At 31.8% G+C, this 27076-nt stretch overlaps 1 protein-coding gene across 5 annotated transcripts; it reads right to left on the bottom strand.

Annotated features, from left to right (window-relative positions):
* Positions 1-26523, bottom strand: LOC134236702 (oxysterol-binding protein-related protein 6-like). Of its 5 annotated transcripts, none has more exons than XM_062718881.1 (24): positions 26456-26523; positions 22636-22789; positions 17740-17991; positions 15776-15829; positions 15431-15541; positions 14690-14843; positions 13679-13843; positions 13138-13223; positions 12534-12644; positions 11988-12189; positions 11329-11462; positions 10907-11032; positions 10492-10602; positions 9945-10008; positions 7735-7910; positions 7353-7427; positions 6916-7053; positions 6701-6764; positions 6511-6589; positions 5964-6099; positions 5474-5618; positions 5065-5191; positions 4472-4594; positions 1-2930 (listed from the first exon to the last, which is right to left on the bottom strand). In XM_062718881.1, exons 2-24 carry the CDS (start codon positions 22759-22761, stop codon positions 2822-2824), a joined length of 2868 nt encoding a protein of 955 aa, XP_062574865.1. In that variant the 5' UTR covers positions 22762-22789; positions 26456-26523; the 3' UTR covers positions 1-2821. The 5 variants fall into 5 exon arrangements, with proteins under 5 accessions (XP_062574865.1, XP_062574866.1, XP_062574867.1 ...); XM_062718882.1 differs by lacking the exon at positions 9945-10008 and adding an exon at positions 9639-9702; XM_062718883.1 differs by having other exon boundaries at positions 13679-13840.
* Between the last annotated feature and the right edge of the window lie 553 nt (positions 26524-27076).

Below are 27076 nucleotides of genomic sequence, written 5' to 3'. Positions count from 1 at the left end.
TTGTAAAAGCATAACTTTAATTCAATAGTGGCATTTTCAAACAAAAGCATGCAATGTTGAGGCAATATGTTTTTATAATGTGCAAACTCTCTCATAACTTCAAATCACATAAATTTAAATTAAATCACATCATAACGGCACCTGTAATGACAAAGGTTCATATATCAATTCTTACAATCCCACAAAAATGGATTTTCAACTACCCGGTATTTAAAAACTTAACATTTACATGTAAGTAATATATTCTCAATTGCTACAATAATCTTTTAATAGAAGTTTTTCATTGTTTGTTCATATACTTGGTGTGTCAAGAAACTTTATCATCAAACTAAACATTTCATTACTGTTGAACTACCAATATTTTTGCTCATTCACATTTGCAAAAAATTTTGCCCCATTTTAAATTTACTGGAAGTCACAGTTCTAAAAAATTAAATTGTTTTCTTTGAATTTTCCCCATCTTAAATTCACCCACTTGTGTCTAGGATCAAAATATAATACACTGTAGTGGTGGAAATTTCCCTGTAAAGTACATGTACATGTCTTTCGAGAAAAAAATACATATGTATATTTTAACAAGTTCAACATTTTACGACAAAAAAATCTTTGGTTTTTAAGCAAAAATTATATCCTGACAAACTACAAGTACTTCATTTAAATAACAATACACAAAACATGTATAAAATTATACAGGTAATGCTTACACTAAAATATCAGTCTAAAGGTATGTCTGTACATCCCCAATGGTGAACAAATATTAAATGTTCACAATTTTGTTCATTCTGTGCTAACTAACAATCTAATTGTTTGTGAATTAACTATTTTTCATGAACATTGCTCAGAAAGTTTGTAATCGAAACTGTTGTGCTGAAGAACTTCGAAAGTTTGTAATTGAACTAATGTGCTGAAGAACTTCAACATTCTGCAGATTTTGATACATAATGACATTATAATTTCTATTAAAGAATAAAACTTCACATTATACTACCATTAATTGCTTGAATTTGACAAATTTCAGAAAATGATAAACATAGCTTATTCCACAACTTTCTTGAGGTCATAAAACATTATTGTTTGTTAATAAATTAACAATTCAGGCACTAATGAAAAACTAAGCTACATTTCCACACATAATAATTAACCATTAAAGTAATCCTGCAACACCATGTATATTGACCCAGGCATAAAATAGTGTTTACAGGGGGATGGGGAGGGGGGACCTTTATGAGAGATCTAGAAAAACTGCCAAATAAACTGATACCAAGTATGAGTTAACTTAGACATGTTCCTAGTGATTTTCTCTACCAATCTATGTACCAAAATTAAGCATTAACATTCTGCAAGTATATCAAATATCATGTAATGCAGGGTTCCCTGACATACATGCGAAAGAAAGTCACAGTTTTTAAAAAATTTAAATCTTTACTACATTTTCAACTGACATCACATCAAATACATGTGTATGTATAACTAAGAACCATGTCACTTTAGAAATGAGACAGATGAAAAAGAATTTGTTAAATCAATAGGACTGATGGATAATTCAATTTTTTGGCAAATTGTGTACCGGTAGTTTTGTTCCTATACCATGTACCTTTGGTAAATTTGTACTTAATATACATGAATTCATATTTTCTGTTAATTACTACACAAATATGGGAAAAATTCAACCATTTAAATTGCTTTGATGGTATATATAAACATCTGAAGATTTGATGGCCTTGAAACTTAAAGTTTAGGAGTTCTTAAAAAAAAAATTTCATCTGTATAGTGAAGGATTTTTTCTCTTTTAACAATTGAGGTTGGTAGTATTTCATTGAAAACAAAAAGTATTACAATAATACAAGTACTAGTGTTGTTAAGTATCCTTCATCTAAGCAGGATTGCACAAACATCATTGCGACCTTTCATGTAACTCAATTACAGATAGGACATGTCGTCATGAATGTAGACAAAGCCCACATTTCAGACACATCTCTTATAGGAGTAAGATATGCAAAAATGTAAACACAGCGTGAGTTTATAAGAAACTAAAAACCAATCAGAATTAAGTGAAGAAAAATTTTTTGGAATGTTCTACAAACTTGTGCATATTACACTTTCAAGCTCTGCCCTCTGTTCTAACGTGCTTAATATCACAGATGGTTTCAGTGTGCTAAAATAAACAAAAAAATACGAACACAATAGTGCTAAAAATACATCTGATGAAATAGACTTTGTATATTGCACAATCATTACTACTTTACAGCTCTATCTTATATATACATAATAATAATTTTTCAAAGTAGCATCCATTTTTAATCATTGCTTTAAATGTATGTTCATCATTATGCTAAAATGCATAACAGTGAAATAACATAATGTAAATAACATGAGAATAACACCAGTGTAAATAACTAACAATTCACAATGGTATTCTCCTCTTACAGATAACAAAATACAAAATAACAATAAATTATATGTTCTGGTAAGAATAACGAAGGGAATCAATCCAGTCAAATGATATGTAACTTTTAAAAATTCTAGTTACAGCATAAATTATCTAAAGATAATCTTCATTCAAGATAACTAATAAGTTACAATTCAAATTTACACCTTTGTATATTTTACTGATCATATTCAATTTAAAAAAAGGTAAGAAAAACAAAATGGGGGGTCACTCGAGATTCTGACTCTTTGTAAAAAGTCTAAACTGTTATTTGAAATGCCCATGAAAGTGTTCCTCACAAGAAAAACTGATGAAAAGAAATCCAAAGACATGTAAACTCCTTCTATAAACAACAAATTTCTTCATTATGTAAGTCAGTCCAGAGTCGATTAATCACCAGAGCCTTGGTAAGGACAGTTTGTCAAATCCTGGATCCCTCTTCATTTCCCAGTATTTACAATTGAATTCATAACAATCACTATCTTTGCTGTCATCAATTTTGCTGTTTTTTAAAAAGAAGAGCAAATCAGATGTCAACACTAAAACTTCCATATGAAATTATTAACAAGGTCATGTACATTTTTCCATTCTCTAAAATACTAATACCTACATACCGTATAACTGGTTTTTAATGCGGGTGCAAATTTTTGCGATTTGATCCTGAAATAGGTATATTTATTTTTTGCGATTTTAATTTTTGTGATTTCACTTTGACAATAAAGTCTATTTTCATTGAATTCATTACTAGACATTTAAACAATAAAGTCTATTTTTATTTCTTATTGAACAAACCAAAGCAATTTAAAATACAGGTGACTCTCGATGGCTTGAACTCCGATCTCTCAAAGTGAACCTCTGGTTCCGTTTTTTTCCTCTATATAACTAAGCAAATTTACTCCTGATCTCTCAAACTTTTATCTCTCGAAATTCTCTATCTCTCGAACAAAAACCTGGTCCCGTTACACATATTTCATTGAATTTTACTCTCTATCTCTCGAAGTTTTGATTGCGTTTGTATACACGCCAATCAAGCATAAAATAGATGCAGTCTGGACTTACCTGGAAACAGTGAAGGCCTTGGGGCTGTTAAATGGGTGTTTACATAGACACTACACCTGTGGGTCGTCCGTGTGTTGTTATAATCAATAGGTTATTATTCACAGGGTAAATTAGAAACAAAGTCACAATTATTTTGAATTGAAACCGAGACGATAATTCTTTGAAATTAATTTACAGAAGTTCGTTTCAGTAAGTTCTCATAGACTATGAACTTTCATTTATGATTATAAAGAGTTTATATAATCCCAGTAGGGGAAATATTACACAAGAATTCTTTTCTCAAGGACAGAATACCGATTAAGAAAAATCTGGTAAACACTGGTGAAGGACCCGATCAAGCCGCGGAATAGCCAAATTCGGGTTTCATATAAATAAATCATGAAATACAATGTAGGAACAAATAAATATTGAATCTTTAGGAATTCGTTTTATTTATTCGAAAAACAATCATTGTTGTTGATATCAAGTAAATTACCTGTAAAATACGATTGAAAACGTGCAACGGCATTATTTACATATACTTCCGGTATCTGTAAAAGTAGAACTTCGATTATCGCAACTGAAAATTCCGGATTTTATTTACATATTTTTTGCGATTAAGACTTGATCTCAGAATTTCGCAAAAAATAGCACCCCGTAGAAAAATCCAGTTATACGGTATTTATTGCTTGAATTTCAATATTGTTTATGCTAATACACATACAGGTGAACAATTAAAACCACCTTTCATTTGTTTATGCAAATTAAATTTATAAGATCTTTTGGGGTTATTTTTTATCCATAAAATCCCCAAATAAATACATAATAACAAACACACATAAAAAAGTAAACAAAAGAATAACTGAGCTAGAAATTTTAGTGGGAAAAGAAGGGTGAATTTTGTGTGCCCTTCAGTATCCAGTTTCTCAATGATAGCAGCAAATGATTTCTTTTTTCTCCCCTAACAAGAGATTTTCAATGATAAGCAACACACACACATCTTACCTAAACCAGCGGGGAACATACTGGATCCTTTGCTCCTCCCTAAGTTTTCGGTTATCCCTCTGCAGCTGTTCTACTCGCTTCTTCTCTTCTTCAGATCCTTTAATGTCACCCTCCTCAAGTAATCTATATAAAATTTACATTTTGAAACTGCTGTGGCTGACAAACATTCCTTGCCTGATGCATACAGCAAGTGTTTCTATTTGGAATTTATAAAAAATTTTAAAAGACATTTGTCTACATGCAACTGGATGATGTTTCGATAATTTTTTAAAAAACTTTCCACCTTTATACAACTTGTGAAAGCCTACATCTCAAGAATCCATTGAAAAACAATTTTCTAATGATCAAGCATTCATGTACATAATTTTTTGTGCCAGTATTGCATTTGTCATCATCAATGGTCTATGAAGCAAGGAATATTAACTTCCCCTTTCTTTTTAACAACTATTCTCCACTAAATAATTTTCAACTAAACAAATACACCTGCATTAATGAAGTTGACTTCAGTGAGTTTAAATTTTGATTATTATTCTATTAGGTTTGATGTAAAATTTATTAAACATAGAAACCCTGTCAACAAACTGCTTGAATACCTTTGGTCCGGCCTGAATCTTGTGTCTGTGACTGGCAGGAATTTGGCTTCATCCTTATTCAACTCATTGAGTTCTATTGCAAATCGTGTAAACCCATAGTACAACTCATAATCATCTGGCATGGCCCCTTTAAAACAAAATGTAAATCATGTTTAAATAAAATAACTATCATTCATCTATGGCAGTTTTTGACTCATAATAAACATAATTTGTTAACTGATAAAATAATATCTTATAAAATCATGTAATCTGATAACTACATAGAATGAAAACAATGTTGCTCTGAATTTGAATTCATTATCACCATGATCACTACATGTATAACCATGTCTTTACCAGGTATTTACTTCTTGCTCAATGCTCAATCTCAGTTGCAATAAATGAAAATAGTTTATCATTTCCCCCTTACCTGGCCTCCATACACAGCGGGACGAGGGGGCGTGACCATAATACAGGGCCTCATTCCACTTCCCAAATAAATTGTGAACAACCTTTCCTTCAGAATTCAGTATCTGACCATATACCTCATGTCTCCTAGAGGAAAACTGTGAAGCCTGCAAATATTTTTAAACAATTTAATTTTCATTGGAAAAATAATGAGCATTTTTGTGCAAAAGACCACATCATCACTTTGTTCCACCTGCAACTAAATAAGAATAAAAAACAGCGGGCTAAAAATATAACAATGCATATAAAAAGTTTCTTAATCGAAAAGTAATTCTTTCATTGAGTTTATGGATAACACATTTATAAATCAAGCTGATATCCACGAGACCAAAAGATACCACAATTGTGTAAAATTATTATATTACATGTGTATTTATGTTCACCATTTGCGTGATCTATAGAGTTACTATATCAATTGAATTACTGTATAAATGGGTCAGTACATTTATTACCTTTTTAAATGTGAGTTTACAGGTAATCCCTCCATTCTTGATCTGCATTTCCCCATACTGATCCACCCAGCGCTGACCTCCCAGGAGATTGTGTACACATGTCGTCACTTTGTTCCAATGATAATGCTCCTTATATCTGTATCAAAATTACATGAATTTAGAATTAGCCACACTAGACTTTTATTCCCAAAGAGATATCATAAATATTGCAAAAAATTTGCATTCTTTAACTCCTCTAGGTGTATGCAAAACATTTCATACATTTTACAATCTTAACACTTTTGAAGCCAGATAGATGATCTGGACTCTTTTTAACTGGATCTTAACTGTAGTAAATATGAACTTGACAAAATGAAGATATCTCAGGGTCATGACATACCCTTTGATTTTAGCTGGCAATGTTTATAAAGGCATCAGTCAAAATGTCAAAGCTGAATCGGATGTGAGATTTATTTTATTATATCTCCCATATTTTGGTTGCATTGGGTACTTAACAGTTTGAAGAACCAAGTGTATGCTATCATAGATATAGATTTTAAAATCATACTTGGGTAGGTAGACATTCACGTGTCCAATAGGCTGGAATTCCATTGATTTCCCCCAGAATTTGGTCCTTATTCTTGTGTCTGAAAAAGAAGCCTCAAAAATTTATATCTTGTAGAATTAGGTAGATTGTCAATTACCTTGACTTCAGTTGAAATCAAATAGGAGATACATAAACAGACATAACGCTTTACCTTGCCAGAGGGTAAAATTCTTTGATTCACAGTGACAAGCCGACACAGGAGGGTGATGACTGACCTATTGATGAATAATGATTTCAAAGTATAGCAAATGATTAATAATTTCTTTGTCAAGAATATTCTGTTACAGGATGACTGAGTCTCTTGGTTCTATCAATATTTCTACCAGAGAAGAGAGAATATAAACGGAAAAAAGAGAAACTCATTACCTGTTCAGCCACAAACTTCCAGCCCTTGTCATCCCTGACTAACTCATATGTTTCCCCTAGTAATGGGTTGAATGGCTTGTGACCTGCCCTGTATCCAGAGCTAGCATAGCCACTGACAGCAAAGGCAGCTATACAGATCTGACAATGAAAATAAAATACAGTGTATGTTATGAAGAAAAACTGAAGAAATGATGTCTTAAGAGTGGTATTTTCAAAATGGTCACGTCTGTGGTAAAATTTCTATCATCAAATTAACATTGATAAAAAAACAAACCAATGATATATGCTGACAGCAGACAAAAATTTACTGAATTAGCTAGAAGATCGGTAATTTTTGCTTTTATGATATCATAAAGGAGACAATCCAGTTTTTTTAAAAGAAGTATACAAAATAAAGAATCTGGTCAATTTCAGCATTTATTTGTTTTGATTCTCACCATTCTCTGGTATGGGTCCTCCTTTTCTGTAGCCCTGTCCAGCAGTTCACTGTACTCCATCTCCTCACACAACCTCTGAACAATACGAAATACATGTATTACACTCTAGTTACTTGTATATACATGTATATTAACAGGGGAAAATCTTTCTAGAAACTATGTGTGCGAAACTCCATTTTCCGTGTAGTGTATTTTAAGATAGGGCAATTATTTTAGAAGAAGTGAATCACTCATTTTTGCTCAATTTAAAATAAAATCCTACAATCATGTTATTCAGCTGTTACCAATTTGCATTTATTTTCTCAAACATGTATTTATGTGTCTGTGTTTTTTTTCTGAATAAGTAACTTGCATCATTTCCCTCCAGTAAACCCTCTCTTACCTGCAGCATACTAAGTGGCTCGTTAAGAGTAACCGGCATTGATATTTTGGTGAGGTCCTTCCCAATGTTCTTATACAGGATGTTCCACAAACTGATGTCTCCTGCGTCTGGCTTTGGAACGGGAAGTTTGGAACGTCGACCCGTTTCAAACGAGACAGACAGCTGGTCTTCAGAAACTACCAGACAAAAAGATTTATATACACTGAAAGTTAAAATTTTTTTTCTATACATGTAAACAAGCACGACAATGACTGTTATTAATCTGAAAGTTGTGTGATTGCTCGAAACTTGAAAGAATTAGAACTGGGCTTCAAGATTTTATTATTCTATGCTTTGAACATGAATTTAGATGCTTTATACAGTGCAAATAGTAAAGTAAATAATACTGAAAGATCATAGATGGAATGAAATAACTCTCAAGTAAACAAAACTCAAAAACAAATATTGTCAACAAAGGACCTCGATCTGAACTATACAAGTAGCCTAACTTACACATCATCCACAAAACTGGAAATTAAACACAATCTGATAATATGCTGCATGTAACATCTGTAGGAATATTGGTAATTATCACATAAATTAATCATAACATATTATATAATCTAAAAAAATTTTGTTTGTGTACTTATCAAAATTCAAACATAGTGTATATCTACTGTTTCTGATGAAATCACAACTCTTGTATAGTTTATATCAAATATCTATGATGAAACTGTAGCTCTATTGGTTTAAAATTGTGAAGTCTATACAGACAGTTGCAGGTGGACTTTTACTGTACTGATTTTCAAGATTAAGAATTATAGGATTATGTACCGGGTACATGTGTATATTAGATGGCAAGACCAAAAATATACAAGAAGTCGTCAATTGAAAGCATTAACAATTTTACAGTAAACATGGCATCTCTGTCTATTGAAATCTGAAATTGTTATAAAAAGGAGTTACATATTCCGATGTATTCTACAAGTGTCAAAGTTTACATGAAATAAATCCAAAGTTCTGAATGAGCCTTTTGAAAATTCATTGGCAAATACAAAAATGATGGAACTTATATGCATGTATATGGTGCATATCATTAAATTTAATCTTACATAGGATTGAGTTTTTAATGGTTTATAAATCTGGGTAATTCTGATACATTTCAATTAATAAAAGCTGATATCTGAAGTATGCTGACTTCAATTTTTTTTTCAGCTGTCAACTTACCCCCTATAATATCTGCATGACCATTTAATAGAAGAAAAATTATATAACTGCTGGTTAGGCCATTATAAATAAATTGCTAGATTCTCATCCGAATTTTTTTAAAAATCGAGGCGGGCGGGCGGCTTTTATTTCATATTTTTTATTTTTTAATTTTGCAGATTTTTTATTGATCTGGTCAATCGGTATAATTTTATCTACAATACCCGAATAAAAGTCATAGTAAAGGTTCAATTATCTCTTACTTCACATCATCACCAATCTTTTTCAACCAATGACCCTTGTTTAAATTATATAGGCATGTATTACCATCTTTTCAGCTGTCAAAATCATGTCGACTTTCGCGGGATTTAAAACGAAAGTAGAATGGTAGATGAATACCAATCCCGATCAGAATTAAGACGAAGAAAAACAGAAATAAAAAAAAAATCGAGGCGGGCGTATAAAATCCGGGCGGGCGGGGATGAGAATCTAGGAATATTTTTATTATGGCCTTAATGTGAGTTGCTTTTATTCAGTTAACAAAAATTTACTGTTTAAAAATCTTTACAGAAAAAAAAATATTAGATATACACACAAAAGTTACATGTTTTTTTAAACACCCCTTCTCCCCTCCATATCAAGAAGTCCTAAATTAAAAGTATTTGAACACTATTGAAAACATTTGTAATGTAAATGTACATAGAAGTGGGAGAACCTACCACTCTGTGCTGCATTGTATTCTGTATCATTTTCCTCACTGGACATATCTTCTTCATCTGATCTCTGAAACAAAAAATATTAAATATACACACAAAAATAAATAGTAATATCATAAAGTCTTTTTGTTCTTAGTGTAGTCTACTTGTGTGCCAAGTTATATTGAAATCAGACCAAAACTGTAGGAGGAGTAGCCAATTTTACCATATTTTTAGTAACCATCAAGATACACAGTCCTAAATTAAAACTATTTGAACACTATTGAAAACATTTGTAATGTAAATGTAAATAGAAGTGGGAGAACCTACCACTCTGTGCTGCATTGTATTCTGTATCATTTTCCTCACTGGACATATCTTCTTCATCTGATCTCTGAAACAAAAAACAGGAATATGTAACAGGAATAGTTTATACACTGTATGTACATCAGGCAATGCAACATTATAACTCTGGCATTATGTACTACACTGAGTTCCATCAGTAGTAAATAAACAGTGTGTGAGAAACATTCATTCAACAGGATCTCCCAGTAGCTTCACAAACAAGGAGTTGTGACATGAAAGTGATGTTGACAATGAAATGACCCAAAAAGCTTGATTGTTGCCTACTGTAGATTCCTAAATATATGCATGGAATTAATTTTCACGTAATTTTGTGAAAAAACACAACACGCAAAATAAAAGTACTCGCCATTATTTTTATTGTGGTAAAATCTGTGTACAATCTCTTGATAAATCGACCATTCGCAAATTATTATTCTTGCAATTTGACGTTGAATAGCCCATTCGCGATAATCAATACTCACGAAAGATAAAGAATCTACAGTATTGCCTGGCATTGGATATAAAGTTTTACCTCTGATGAGGACTCCTCAGACTGTGATTCTCGGTTCTCTTCCTCGGCATCATAGTACTCCGACATAGAGCAGGTGTCAAACGACGAAGACTTGGTCAGGTCCAGGTGATCCTGATTAAACAAGCATTTTATACATTAGGAGTCACATCTGTCTAAAGTTCTTGTTTCAATTTACTTGTTACAGTACATTTAGTAGTGGATTTCCTTCAAGTCTACAGGGAGAAGTGATTTCTTTCCCTGTTGTTTTTTTTTTAAAGATCTTTATGAACTTCTCTGATATCTTGATGATGTTTTTAACTTATCAACATTTTGTGTCTTGGCACTTTGCAATATTAAGCATGTATATGACCAGTTGATATAGTCTCAATGTACAGGTGAGCCTCTTCAGTCGTAAATCATCACTGGAGAAACTTACTCTGTTCTCGTGAGGAGAGAGTATTGGAGAGGCAGGCGTCTGCTTGAGATCAGGGTAAGATGGAATTAATGAATCTGCATGAATTCTGCTCAACCTGGCCTTAAGATCAGCATTCTGCCTCAGAGCCTACAAATAATTAACAAATGTTTACATAACACAGACATGATTTTGAAGTAAACTTAAAATAGCGGATTTAAAGATGTCACCAGTTATGGTGGGAGACTAGGGTGAACAATGCAAAATCCTGCATTCTGAGCATTTTCTGGCACTTAGTTTTCACTGTGAAATTATCTTGTTTAAGAAATAAGCAAATTTAAATAGAATTCCACTTTGAAGCGAGAAAAAAAGAACATGTTTTGTAACATTATTTCTGAAATAACATTCCGTTCTTTTCATCACATGTTTATCAAGGGAATAAATACCTCATGGAGATTTCGCTTCAGTAGTACTACTGCACTGGAAGGCATGGCCAGATCACTGTCCATTTCTAAGGCATTCTTTAACCTCTCCCTCTCTGTCGTCATTGTGTGTAGAAGTGATTTCAGATTCTTGTGAGCTGTAACATGTAGACTTTAAAACTTTATTCCATACAACATACTGTGAACATACATATTTAAAATATACTAAAAAGTTTAGTGCAATTTTCCTCCTCAATTGAAATAGCATCCCAACACATGTACAATTTGCTATATGTATTCCATCATATTCAATCATATTTCAGTGTAAACTTGAATTAGAGTACTAAAGGGCTACAATATCCAAGGAAATCAAATACTCTAAACCAACTTTTATTCACGACAACTTTTTTTTCGCGATTTTCTGGGGATAAACAAGTTCGTGACGATTAATTTTCGCGATCAAGCCTTTTTGGATCTGTTGTTGATAGACACAGTGACTTTAAGGACCGGTTAACAGCAAGAAATATTCGCAATAACGAGGCTCTCGCGAAAATTTCTCACACACGAATAAAAGTTGATTACAGTATGTATACAGTACCAATAAAGAAGACATTTTCATTTGTAAAAAACTTTTTTGTTCTATTTCTTCTGTTTTGAATTATTATAATAGACTCCTTTCTGACCTCTTTCAGCCTTTGTACAGAAGTCCTCCCTCAGTTTGATCTCCTTGATCTGTTGTTCGTGTGCCCCCGCCATTGTTACGTGATCTGGCACACTTCGCGGTCTGTTGGCGTGATCGTGGGCGTACTGTATCAGGTTAGGGTTAGAGCTGCTGCTCCTCATTTGTACCTCCCCTATACTGGGGGATGGGGACGTGGCAGTGGTCTGAAATTGACAAAAACACTTAACATTACAAATTATCAAAGATTTTATATCCTGATAATTATCAGACAGTTAAAATCTCTAAAAAAAAAATACTTTGATTTTTATAATCATTGCATTTTTACTCATACATGTAAATGAATTGCAAATCACAGGTAAATTAATATACTGAAAAATGAAAAATGTTTTTTTCAAGACTTGCACAATTATATTATCTGTTTATATCATGCAAACTGAACAGTACGTTGTATGAAGTACAAGACATTTATTAGCAAATTTCTAATTGTTATTTAAAATTGTAATAACAATCTTTTTCTTGCTTTTTTAAAACAGTTTTTTCTACATACTGGACTGGCATCATAGTTGACTGAAGTATCACTCTTTTTATCTCTTTTCCTGGAACTCTTCAGTCCCAAGGCCTTCACTTTCTTCTTTTCCACATTCTCAGCTTCTTTAACCTTAAGACAAACAAATATACTTCAAATGACAATCATTTTATTAATATGATGTATTATTTGTTCTCCTTTAGTATTGAAGGAAGTGCACAACATTAACCCTAAAAAGTTTCCATACCTTAGACTTCAGTAAATTAATTCTTTGTTTTACATACCCATAAGGTAGATAGAAAAATTAGTCACAAGTGTGTCAATTAAATTTTCAATTATTTATCTGTACTTTCTAGTATCATCCAGAGTTAAATTTTAGTGCACTTGAAAACAGAACATAAATGTACAACATTTAAGGACTTTTTACTTTATCTCATTCATCATTACATATTTTGTGGATTATTATTCTTTTTAATGTGCTCCTTATTTTTTAAGGTAAGACTGGAGGGTGTGTCAGAAGAATCAGAAAAAAGACCAAGGTATTGTTTACCATGGCCTTAATTTCTACCACATTTCATTGTTGTGTAAGTTTGTAGTACTTGAGTTTGTAATAACATGCACTCACCTCGTGGTCTGAGGTCAGTGGTAGATTCTTTATCTGATCCAAGTCCTCCCTGAGATCACATAGAAGTTTCTGAGTATTCTTCATTTCTGCAAAAAAGGCAATACTCATAACACTCATAAACATATATTATTCAAATGAATTCTTATTAAGGACCTACAGATTTATTCCTATATACACTGGTGACACGCAAGACAATTGAAGTACACAAATAATAACACCCATAATTATATTCAATCCTTCATAATTCTAATACAAGTAATCCAGACACTTCACCTTTCAGACAAGAATTGTTGAGCAAAAAAAAAAACAACATTCATCTCTAAAAGTTATAAAGGGTACATTTCAATAATAGAGGAGAGTGTTCAAAAATCTGGATAATTTGCTTGGAAACACAAGAACCAAAAATAATGAGCATCATCAATTGCAAATGTCTATTCTGCATTGAGTAAAATCAGAATATATCAAGTGACACCATCATTGCATCAAGTGGCACCATCATTGCATCAAGTGACACCATCAATAAAGTCTTCTATTTACGTACCTTTATTACAGTGCTCAAACCCTGCTGTGTCCAGCAGCCATGTTGCCACACGTCCTTGGGAGGAGCTCTGGCTCTTAAAGCTGGATTTTCTCATTACGGGGATCATGTCATTGGAGCCCATTAGCTGGGTCTCTCTCTTCAGGGCCTCGGGCAAACCTATACCTACTGATGAGACAAAGCCAATATAACTTTCTCAATTTATTGGATTTTGAAGAAAATTGTTTTTTGGAATGGATAAAATTGGGAGCAGAATTTTTTTTAGATTTTCTTCAATAATGATGTAAGGTTGGATACCACATAATTATTGGTTTTTTTCTTTTATATCTTCAAAGGAATATGCCTTAAGAAACATTTTGTTTTAAAAACTAATGAATCTGCTCTACCACACAAAAGCCAAAGCAAGAGTAACTAGAACTGTCCAAAAGGGATTTTTTTTTCTTTTTTCCATGAATTATGAAATTTTTCTTCAACCTTGAAATTCCCCAAATATCCTTGGAAGGTCATGGCAATCTTTGTGTGAAATGAAAACCTACCAAGATTTTGTTTTAAAAACCTAATCATGGCACACCCTTGGGTTATGGGCAATTTTTGTGTGAAATGAGAACCTACCAAGTTTATCCATAAGAAAAGACCGAAAATTATGAACTTTTTCTTCCAGTGACCTTATTAAATGACCTTTGTATTTTGGGTTATGGGCAATCTTTGTGTGGACACAAAAGCCAAAGCAAGAGTAATTACTACCGTCAAGAACTGTGCATCGCGATAAATGGAGAAACAACCGTTATTCACATAATAATCTGTAAAAGGGCATATTTAATTATTGTTTGATACAATGTAAACAAATTATCTTTTTATCAATTAATCAGCAAAAAAATGCGTCCGTGAATATTATGATTTCTGACTGATTCAGCATTTAATTTTTGGTTTGCTTTGAAACATTTGGGAGTAAAAGAAGGTCCTGGAACTGGCTGACATATCATGCATATGAATTTGAAAGTTGATTTACCATACCTGGAGAAAATGGACTGGTCAGATCCTCAACTGGGGAGGTTATGCCTGTTAATTTTGGTGACTCGTTGGTACCATATGCGATCTCGTGCTGGCGGTACAACCTGTGATGTCTGAACACGTTCAGCCATTCATCAAACATCTTCTTGTCCTTCATCTGTGTTAAATATATTGAATACTGATATAAAAGCAAAATTTATACATCATGAGATGTTCTTCCCTAATTACAGTCGAACTTTGGTATCTCAAAGATGGATAGCTCAAGTACCAGGAATATATCAAGTGAGTTAGAAGTCCAAATTTTTATTTAGCTAACATGCTAATTTCTCGGTAATTTTCATTCCACATTGTCTAGTAAGACTTTTTTTATCATATAATAGATATGATCAATTATATTTATATTAGGAAGCAAAATTGTTCATCCTTCACTTTACTGTTATATATACTTGAATCCTCTGATACATGCACATGTACCACATACTTTTTTTCCTTGACCCCATCAAGTATGAAAATATAAAGGTTAAGATGTACTAGCCTTTTTAACAAATACTTTAATTCACAAAATCAATTAATGCACAATTCTCCAATTCTTTTAAACTGAAGTACTAAAATATGCATGTCAATGACACACAGATCAGTGAACCAGACAGGAAGATACCAGTACATGTTCTTCCTTCATTTCAGACCCTAGTTGATTTATGTGAATAACTTCATGTTTGCAAATAATAATGCCAGCTGTCTTACTTTGAGATGATAGACAATATCTTCAGCATCAATATCAATCCGCCGAGGCTTTTTGTACGAGACCACAGCCAGGCCTGTGTCAATAACTCCATGATATTTTCCCTTCTGTATCTAAAACAAGCATTACAGCTCAGTAGTCTCTGCTCTACTGTAAATCTTCATTAGATGTTAAAAAGATTTAATGTTTAACAAGAGGTTCAATAAACTTATTTAAATATAATATAGGACCAATTTAAAATCACGCCTTCATTTTAAAATGTGTTTTCTATAACATGTATTTTTATACTGTAAAGGAAACAGACAAGCACTTTTGCATCATAGTATATATACTATTTCTAGACTTACATCAGCTGGGGACTTGGCATAGTATACTATTCCTTTCTCAACCAAGAAAAATCTCTGTAAAATCACAATAATAATGTAAATCAGTGCATGTGAGGAATTTTTGTCTTAAGGATGACGTTTACTCAGGTTTCAGAAATCAGAGAGAAAATTTTATAAAGTATAATATATTAAATCAAAATTGTTCAAAATGGATAAAATAACTAAGTTTTATCTCAATATCAATTTAAAAATTTAATATGTAAGTATTTGAAGAAAATGTATAGGAACAAAACTCAATGTATGGCTATGCAGAGGAAATTCGGATTAAATACTTAATTTCTCATTTTTGTCAAAATTTTTATTTCTTGCAATATTTATCACAAAGAAAAGGTTACATGTATTTTAAGACATCATTTTGCAAATTTTTTTTGTGTTTAAGCTCATAAATTATTTCAAATAAGTAAATGCTATGAAATAAAGAAATTCAAAAACATGTACAAAAACCACTGCAGTCAACATATTTCAATAATTTGATCATTGACCCCATATAATATTAATACCTTGAAAGTAAGGGTAACAAAAGTAACCTGAGGCTATAAATAATTTAGAGTTCTTATCAGTCAGATTTTTGCAATATTTGATTAAAAATAGTGAAAAAAACAGAAATATGACAGAGGAAATTCGGACTGTAATAATTATCACATGTATGGCCCAAACTCTACTCATTTCCTTATAAGGCGCAACTTTGTTCCACTGCTATAATATTTCATTATTTAAAGAGTTTTATTTCTTGTAATATTTTGTAAGTGAAGAAAAATATGGTCATAGTGTGAAAAATTGAGGTAATTCCCGAGAAATATTCAGGGGCCCCTTGCATGAAAACGAGGTCATTGACCTAGTTATTTGAAATTGAAATTTAACACAAGAATCATAGGTGTACAATGTGCAATAGGTGGTTTTTCATTCTTATCAGTGGAATTTTTAGTCATCTGAGTAAAGGTATACCTTAAATCATAGAATAGGTAAATGCATAAAAAATTATTCAATAGTATATAATCTTTAGAAGTAACTGGAGAAAAGACTGGTTAGATATGTACCTATTATCCAGTTTTGATATTAGGGATGGGTGTATGGGTTTCATTTCTAATGAATTAAGAATAGAAATGCTTAAAAAGCTTTATCCACATCATTGGAGGGGATCTCCTTTCAAAAATATGTCTATATGAACAATAGGCCAAATTCCATACATAGTGCATATTTCAGATTATGTAATACTTAATTGTCTAGCTTAATAACTTGTGAAGAAAAGAAGTGCACACGGAATTTTGAATAGTCCCTTTGTTTGTACAAAATATAACATCTGCATCATCCAAAAAATAAATGGTCAAATGTATCCCTGGATGCAAGATAAATGCAAAGTGGTGAACTATAGATAACTACATGTACTTAAGAATGGACCTGCTTAAGAAATTTTAACTTGCATGATATGTCAACTGCAAAATGAAGATCTAAATTTAATTTTGTATTCTCAGAAATATGCATCCATATATGCAAAACTTTTACAAGCTTGGTCAAAATAGCATTTTTAAAAATTCTTTTTTAATATAATAAATTTTAAACAGTAATATTCCTAGCAGTACATTCTGATTTAACAGCAATCAAATAAAAGTTTTTGCTGTGCAAATTTACAAATGAACAATGCAAATCAGATAGGGTGTGACTGCATTTTGAAGTTTCTTACTACACATACACATTTTTTAAATTTAGGATTACACAAAGCACAACAACATATCCTCTTTCCAGAAAATACAAAAGAATAGTGATATAACACAATAAGTTAAAGAGAAGATCCTGTTTATCCTGTAAATACATGTAATATAGAGTAAGAGGAGGAAATGACTTGTACATTATAGAATATTTTTGATGACAACAAATACAATGAGCTTTAAACTAATTAAATGTACTGTTATATATATAAATCCTACCTTATGCCATCCCTTGAGTGGCCACCTGCGCCGCTTCATCAGAAAACCACTGAACTTATCTGGCTTCTTCTCACACCTCACCCCATCTTTCAGTCCCTCCAGAATCTCCCAGTCAGTGCGGCGGGGCTTCCGAGCTTTACGTGCCTTTTTACTGGAGGCGGTGGATTTATGTGAACTGTTCTGCCTGAGGGGGGCTGAAGTTCTACTGTTCTCCACCTGGGAGCTTGAGACTGAAATTTCATCCGACCCATCCTACAAACAAACAAGAACAATTTTCTATTTCCTTTTTTCAAATGACTAAAATAACTTTAAACTTATTAAAATTTTCTCTTGCTAATACTGATCGAACCTCTAACTTCCAATCCATTACCATTCAATACAGGACGAAGTTGTGTTGTTCTCATTAAATAGCACAGAAACAGTCTATTTTTAGGAATACATGCCTAATCTTAAGAACACAAAATGTACAAAAATGCTGAGTGTAAAATACTCAAGTTAAAAAGGATGCTATGCATGTTAAGTGTAAAGTCAAGGGGTTCAATTTCAAAGGTTTACAATATTTCCTCTTCCATGTGCTCAGGCACAGGGAAATACGAATGTATTATGTCAGTTAACCAGTACAATAAAAGAATTGTCTAGAATATTTAGGATATTGTCTTTAAAATATAGTGGTTGATGTAAAACAAAGATATTTTTCCTAAAATAAAGGTAAAAATTTGGAAGTTACATTGGATTCAGGGTACTTAATGAAGAAACATACAGTCATGATCATGTTTTTTTTTTTTATTGTAATCTGTCCAATTAAAACAGATATAATTAGTAATCCCAAATTAATTTAAACTTAATATTTTTAGGAACATTTATTGCATAAAATAAACCATATCCAATAAATAAACAATGCACATTGTCAAGTAATCTTCTCAAATGAATGACAACAAGGCATGTTCAGTGTTTTAACTGATCCATTATAATTCCTTACACACAACAATCCATCAAGTTCTCACACTTTTTACTGCATGATAGATTCCATGTCATTTTCTCCAGGTTCATGTATTTCATCTATCTATTCATATTGAGCAAGAAATGTGTTCTAATCAAAGAGGATACTAGATATTTACACCTAACAGCACACGGCACAATGTATGTAAAATACAGAGCATGTCCTATTTTATTCTCCAACTTCTAATGAATACGGTAATTACATGTACAATAACTAACCTTCCTCATTCCTTCCATGTAACACCATTTATGACATTCCTACACCAGCACTCTACAAACTACTGACACCTTAGCAGGCATTCCACAGTCAGAAGCTTAATTAGAGCCTGTCAATTAATCAATGACTAATCCCTATGTCCAGTTCAGTCACACGCCATATGTCAATAGGTAGTCCAGCAGTGAGCGTGTGTGTTTTTACACCATATAAACAGACAAGACACTGTACTTGTATTGTAGTTGGGCAGAAATTTACACTAATATCAAGGAAGTAAGGGAATTTAATCAGATGCATGCAGTCAGGGGTTTCAGTTCAGTAACGATTTCAATCTTGGGAATATTCCTTTCCTTCTAATGAGTGCAAATTTTGTCATGCTTTAAAAATAAATGTAAATACACTGCAAATGCATAAACTGCATATTGTCAGTTTGTTTGCAGTTGGCTTCTTGAAAGAAAAAAATTCAATTAGTGGCAAATTTTATTTTTAAACCATGCCATCTTGAAATGTGATAGAATTATTGGATTTTGTTGAAAAGAAATGAATTATTTGTATAGCAAGTAGGTCATGCTTGCTTTAATACAATTCCTCAAAACACCACCATATTTGCAACTTGATGAATTCAGTATAACACGTACGCCATGCAGATCATACCATATATATACAAAATTATTTTCCTAGTTTTTCTTCTTCAGAAATCAGAATATCTCCAATAATCTAGCTATTTATATTAATTTTTTCCTATATTTGACTGTAAACATAGTAGGTCACACATTAGTGACTTATAAAAGCTTGACCTTTTCATGTACTTCATTTACACAGTTTGGGACAGACAATATTGACAAAATGAAGGTAACATCATCGATAATTCAAGCTGACATCAGAGAACTACCTGGCAGCATCATCCATCATATTTCCTTATTCAATATACTACAGCCATTGATTTTAGGGAGAGAAAAAAGATGTCTGTGGATCCGTCAGAATTATAACATATTTGTAGATATATGTAGATGTTAAACTATTAAACAAGTAAAATGTAGGACAATTTGAGAGCTGCTAATTATAAGAAAACGTAATTTTATAATCTTTCAAATATGTAAAAAGAAAAGAAAGATTTTTCTCCAGCCATTTCATTCTTCAAAATGTAATAATTTGGGGTTTTTTTTAATGACCTTAACCATTATGACTTAAATGACCTTAAAATCAATATCACAACTTGCTCTGAATTTGAAGATAAAATTTCTTAATGCAGATATAAAAAGAGAAAATTGTTTACAAATAAAAAGACCAGTCACATTGCAAGAACAACATTGCTAAATCAAATGTATAACTTTAAATTATTTTTCCAAATTTTAATCCTTCAATACTTTAATAAAGTAAAACATTTCTTTTGTTTTTACTGGGTGGTGCCAAAAAAATATGATGTGCAGGACCAGTTGATGTCAGAGAAATTGGACTGTTGAATTTAAAAAAGTAATTCTAAGGCCAAAAAAAATTAACCAATAGTTTCTCACGCACCGCTGCATCAGTTCAAAAACGGCCGCATTGATCAATTTTATTGACATATTGAAAAGAGAGATAACTCAATTTTCTATTTTTCCAAGTTGAAAAAGAAAATCGAGTTATTCCCCTTTTCATAAATGCTAAGATAAACGTTTTTATTAGAAAAACAATATATTCTTCGAAATTTTCAGTATATTATATTAATTAACTTTTAAATAAATGTTTGGAGTAACATTATTTAAAGTTGAATACATACTACAACCAATTTCAGAGAACAAACATAGGTAATCAGAGATTACAGAGCTCACCTCAACGAATGTTGTCTTTAAGTAAGGCAAATTAAGTCACACAATTAACCAACAAAAAGTGTACATCCAAAAATGCAAAATTTATGCAATTTTGATACTTTGGAATAGACCTATATAAAAACTTAAAACTAGTTCTTCATCATGAAAATGTAATTAAAATCCAGCATCTGAAGCAAGATTGAGAGTTTTCATCCCTTGATGCATCATTTGTGCAACTTTGGTTTATATAAGCCTTACAGTTTCTTGGTGATAGACCTGCACCCATAACTTTTAAATTAAAATGTATTCGAATTCAGCATCTGAAGCAAGTCCTTTAGTGTGCATCCTAAGATGTATCATCCATGCAAGTTTGTTCAACATAGAGCTCAAAGTTACTTGGAAATGAAACCTGTATAAAAAACTAACATTTTCACTAATCCGGAAAATGTAGGTCAGATTCAGCCTCTGAAGCCAGCCTAGTAGAATGCACCCTTAGATGTACCATCCATGCAAGTTTGGTCATTATAGGGCTCAAAGTTACTTGAAATGGATCCTGTACCAAAAACTTGAAACTTTTCACTAATCCAGAAAATGTAAGTCAGATTCAGCATCCGAAGCAAGTCTGGTAGTATGCATCCTAAGATATACCATCCAGGCAAGTTTAGTCATTATAGGGTTCATAGTACCTTGGAAATGAAACATGCACGAAAAATTTTAACCTGTTCACTCAACCGGAAAATGTAGGTCAGATTCAGCATCCGAAGGCAAGTCTTGTAATATGCATCCTAAGATGTACAATCCATGCAAGTTTGGTCATTATATGTCTCATAGTAACTTGGAAATGAAACCTGAACCAAAAACTTTAACCTGTTCACTCAACCGGAAAATGTAGGTCAGATTCAGCATCTGAAGCAAGACTGGTAGTATGCATCCTAAGATGTACCATCCATGCAAGTTTGGTCATTATATGTCTCATAGAAACTTGGAAATGAAACCTGCATCAAAAACTTTAACCTGTTCACTCAACCGGAAAATGTAGGTCAGATTCAGCATCCGAAGCAAGTCTAGTAGAATGCATCCTAAGATGTACCATCCATGCAAGTTTGGTCATTATAGGGCTCATAGTATCTTCGAAATGAAACCTGCACCAAAAACTTTAACCTGTTCACTCAACCGGAAAATGTAGGTCAGATTCAGCATCCGAAACAAGTCTGGTAGTATGCATCCTAAGATGTACCATCCATGTAAGTTTGGTCAACATAGGGCTTATAGTTACTCGGAAATGAGACCTACACCAAAAACTGCACCAAAAATGTTAACCTGCACCAAAAACATTAACCTGGTCATTCCTTTGCTGAAATTGCAGCATCTGAAACTTTGACTGGTACAATGAAACACATTAGAAACATCCTCCATGCATGTCTAATCAATATAGGACATAGAAGTACTTAAAAAGAAAACTGCTCCCAAAAACTTAACCTTAACCCGGGACGCCGACGCCGAGGGTATCACATAAGCTCCCCCCAACTTCGTTGAGGTGAGCTAAAAATTAAGAATTGGTAGATATTTTCATTTTATTGAACAAATGGCTTAGAAAAGGTGTTAAACCTGCTTCCAAAAAAAAAAAAAAAAAAAAAAAAAAAAAAAAAAAAAGCCTGCCTGCCACATTGAATTCTGATTTTTTTGGCCTGAGAAACTATTGATTAATTTTTTTGGGCCTAAGTACTTTTTTGTCAGTTTTCTTTATCAAGTACCTCTGCTTATTACTGTAAAACCTTGAGAAATTCTAAGTCATCATAAAAATGAATGTACACGTATATGTATTCTAAAGACTAAAAAGTAATGAGTATTAAATTGAGAAGTTCTGAAGATAGACTATCTCGAGATACTTACTGAATCCGACTCTGATTCACTGTGTCTGAAGTGATGTTTTGAGCTGTTCTGTGAGACTTTGCGAGATACTCCTGGTGAATGATTGAGCAGTGGTAAACTTTTCACTGGTGAGATATTGGTAGACATCTTAAAACTTCTGTTCTATTTCTTCACTCTGAAAAACAGACCAGAAATCTGTAAGTGATCTCACTAATGTAAAAAATAAAATGTCTTATCTATCAACAACAGTATTATTTACCAACAACTCATCCATCAAAAAGTTTTAGATGTATAATACAGGAAAATCTACAGGAAAAACACATTGTATACTGTGTATATAGTCTTACTAAAATGTTAGAAAGATCACCACAAGAAAATAAAATGTTTTTCATTTCTCATACATTTCATGAAAGGTTATCAAAGCAAGATTATCTTCACCTGGCATTTCTATTAGAATTCAAGCACAGAATATTCATCTGCAATAAGATTAATAAACTTTTTAATTTAGCAATATAATATCAGTGCCATGTATGTATTCAATTCTAGCTACTGTCAAATAAATACAGAATAGAAATCTAATTCATGTTTTACCATCTAACATTTCAAATGAACTTCATTTCATTTCCTATAACATCCCCTGCATTAAATAACTTTGGCAACTCCAAAACCCTGTCAGCTGGGTTCTCTTGAATTAGGTGAGAAAAGCCATATTACATTTTATTTAATTTTCAAAATCAATCTTTCTTCACACTTCAGATATATATGGGATCTGAACAGTTTTATCTTTAGCACAGTCTTTCTATACAAGTATCCATCATGTAAATGTTGTATTAGCTAGCTCACAAATAAGGTTTTTTTTCCAAAAAAGAAGTAATTGCTTGCAGTCCCAATGGTTATAATTCTCCTTATCCAAAAGAGTTCTACATCGATACATCCAGGCCTGTCACACTAGTATTGGAGATGCCAACATTTAGTAATGAAATATTTACTGAAGGCTTTTACATCCAATTCTACAAGCAGACTGACTTAAATGAATGTTGCCCCATTATAAGGTCATTTACACATCAGTTATCTCCCTTGATGATGTGTGCTGACATTAGAAACATTTACTTCAATATATTGACTAAATGTTTTTCCATAAAAAAAATAGCTGCATCAATTTCCCAAATAATTTTTAGAAACAAAGGTTAAATATAAGAGCATTGATTTGAATGATTCTGGCCAAAAAAAATGTACATAAATGTGTAATTACTTACAGTCTAAATACTAAAATGGCAAATACTTCAAAATAACCTAAAAATATGACTTATGAGTAAGAATTAATATATGATAATGGACTATAAACAATGATGTTTTTTTTTCAAGATCTATTTTGCGAACTCATTTGATTATGACTTGTCATCTTACAAAGTATTAAGAATCACAATGCCCTTTCCAAGAACAGTTTATCATACTTCTGAAATTATTTTTCAATTCTGTTTTCATGATAGTTCAATAATATGCCAGATTCAAAGACAGCATTATTCAGTAAAATTGTTAAAGGATGGGTCATCTGTGAAATAATGCACAAATCTAAGAAGCTAAGATACCTCTTATAACAGAATGCCAACTGATTATGAAAAGTCATTATTCCTGATTAACTTTACAAAATTACAACATACATACAATACTTTCAAAGCTTTCATTGATTAAACTGATGACTATGAAGTCAATATTAAGTTTTCCAATACTAGTCAATAAATTTTAATATTCTCACAAGAAAGAGTACACAAGATTATCATCTCTGGGTCTTAGACTGTATAATTGTAACAAATCTTTACAAAATAGCCCAAGAACCTACCAGTCGAAAAGTAAATCTTTCATGTTTAAATATAACTATATACAGTAAATAAAGACAAAAGACCCAATGTTGATATTTACCTGAGCAAATTCACTAATGTGTAAATTTATAGGAGGATTCTATTTTATGCTTTCAAAGGATCAATTTTCTGCTGCAACAGCCTCTGTTTATAAATAAGCCAGAGGAAAATTTTATTCAAATCTACACGTCAAAATATTTGACTTAATATATCGAATGCTTTAAAAATTAATTTTTTTTTAAATTTCCTTCATTATTTTTAAAATAAGTACTTTACCAATAATTTTCAAAAAATACTGACAATTGAGTATACACTGTCATGTCTCTACTCAATAAAAATGAAAAGTCAATTTCATTTGTATTATAGATTTAAGAGACTTTTATTGACATATAAAACAATTTCAAAATTTTTTAGCTTGCATTACTATTAAAAATAAGTGAAATTTAAATAGGATGCTGCATATAATATTTCTGATAATTGGAGTCTAAAATATATGTATGACAAAAATCATAAATGTGTTGAATTGACCTTTTATTACAAGAAGTAAAAATGTATTTGCCATCAACAAAAATGAAATATATTAAAAAAATTTTTTTTTAATTTTTAAAAAAGCAATTTTCATCACTTTAATTAACTTCAATGATGACGTCACAAATATCCAGAATGAATCATTTGGAGAATGACATTAGAACCCATCTACTCACAATGGGTCAGGGGCCATAATTTTTGTTAGGGGGCATAGTGTTATTCATTATTAGGCAAACAGTTTGTTGACTAATATCATGACTCAGAAAGACAAGACTTCAAAAAGGTAACAGAAATATATTTTTAATTCATATGACTAACTTGACAACACACTGGAGCTTGAACTACATGCAGGTTTGGGTCCAGAATGTTCTGAACTTCACAGTTTTTGCAAAGAACTTAGTGTTTATTAAAATCATTGAGATAGTTTGTCTGGTAAATGTCCATGGGAAGCATAATTATTTTCAGAGATGTTTTATATTTTTTTTCTACTACTATGACCATTGAACAATACCCAACTCTTGCATGATTATACCAGGGACCACAGTTTTCATAATTTCAGTAAAAAGGTTAAGTACTAGATATCCCTATACCATAATACCACACAAGGTAGTCCCAAATATCTTACTTTTTCCTGGCTTTTTTTAAAGATTTTGATATTTTATGTGCCAGGAAAACGTCAGAACCGGCGCAATTACGAAAACTGGAAATTTCACCATCTCCAACAGGAGTTGATTTTTGATACTTGCCGACTGAACTAATGCTGATATCAGATATTATCAATGTCACAATGCTCCAGTATCTATACATATAATGATATTTTATCCCATGTCAAAATTCAAGATGATATTTAGAACAAAAAAATTCTCGTCACATAATTCTACACAAAAATTGGGAATTTCAGGAATTTCATGTTCAAAAAGTGAAGAAAAAAACATAATCAGGTGGTATTTCATGAAACTGTATGTAAAGATGTGATAATATCTAATTTTAAAATACAATGTTGACCTATGACATGTTTTATTTGGTTTTGTATAAGTTCATATCCAAAAAAATACTACTGGAAAAAATAAAATAAAATAAAAAAAAAAATAAAATAATTTTCCTACCTACCTACCCTATTTTTTTCAGGCTGGTAGCTCAGGAAACAAGACTTAGTTTTCGGGTTTTTTTCAGAATTTTTTTTTCTAAATATCATCTTGAATTTTGACATGGGATAAAATATCATTAAATGTATCTATACTGAAGTGAGTGACAACAAATATTGGCGGCGTTCCCCTAAAAGCTATAGCATAATCAAAAGATGAAGCCGGACCGGTTTTAGACTTTCACAATCTTGACAAAATCATATGATCCTAAACTCGTTTTATACTTCAATCAACCGAGTCTTTCCATGGAAACTGAATTAAATATGCCAACAACGTATATCAAATGTCTTTTTTAGTGTAACTACTTACAATTTTTTACTCCAATGCTTTCGTGAAATTCGTCCAGTTTGAGTTCACTTGACACCGCCATCTTGACAAATAAACGGATATGAGTTACTTCCCTTGAATACAAAATATGTAGTATGGAAAGGGGGGGGGTGTATATACCCTTTCACAATCTGATCAAAAATATATTTGAAACCATGAAAAATGACGATATGTATGAATTATTCAGTTTCCTGTATATCTACATAAACAATTTAGGATCTGGGTAATTTACATGTGATTTTTAATTTAAAATTTCTCATTTATTTTCTTTAAATATTAATTTTATTTAATCAGGAATGTCTCTGATTTAATTTGATGTAATTTAACTATGACTTATTTTTTATTGTTTCAAGTAATAAAGCACTGCATGAAACCTGAAAAAAATTATTTTATTTAATTTTTGAATTTTGCAAATGAAAACACTGCATCAAACTCGAAATAGCTAATATTCAGTTGGTCTAAAATCATCAGTTTTCATCAACATACAAAATTAGACATTTACAACTTACCTGGAGTATCGTAATTTGGGAATATTGTGTTTTTTCTAAAAGTTTGATATCCGATTTTTCATTGAATAGATGGCGCTTTTCCACATATCGCATT

This window comes from Saccostrea cucullata, unplaced genomic scaffold, assembly GCF_032062105.1.
Source record: "Saccostrea cucullata isolate Sc308-1 unplaced genomic scaffold, CSIRO_AGI_Scuc_v1 ctg122, whole genome shotgun sequence".
NCBI lineage: Eukaryota > Metazoa > Mollusca > Bivalvia > Ostreida > Ostreidae > Saccostrea > Saccostrea cuccullata.
Note: the sequence above shows the minus strand (reverse complement) of the source record. Positions and strands in the feature narration are given on the sequence as shown.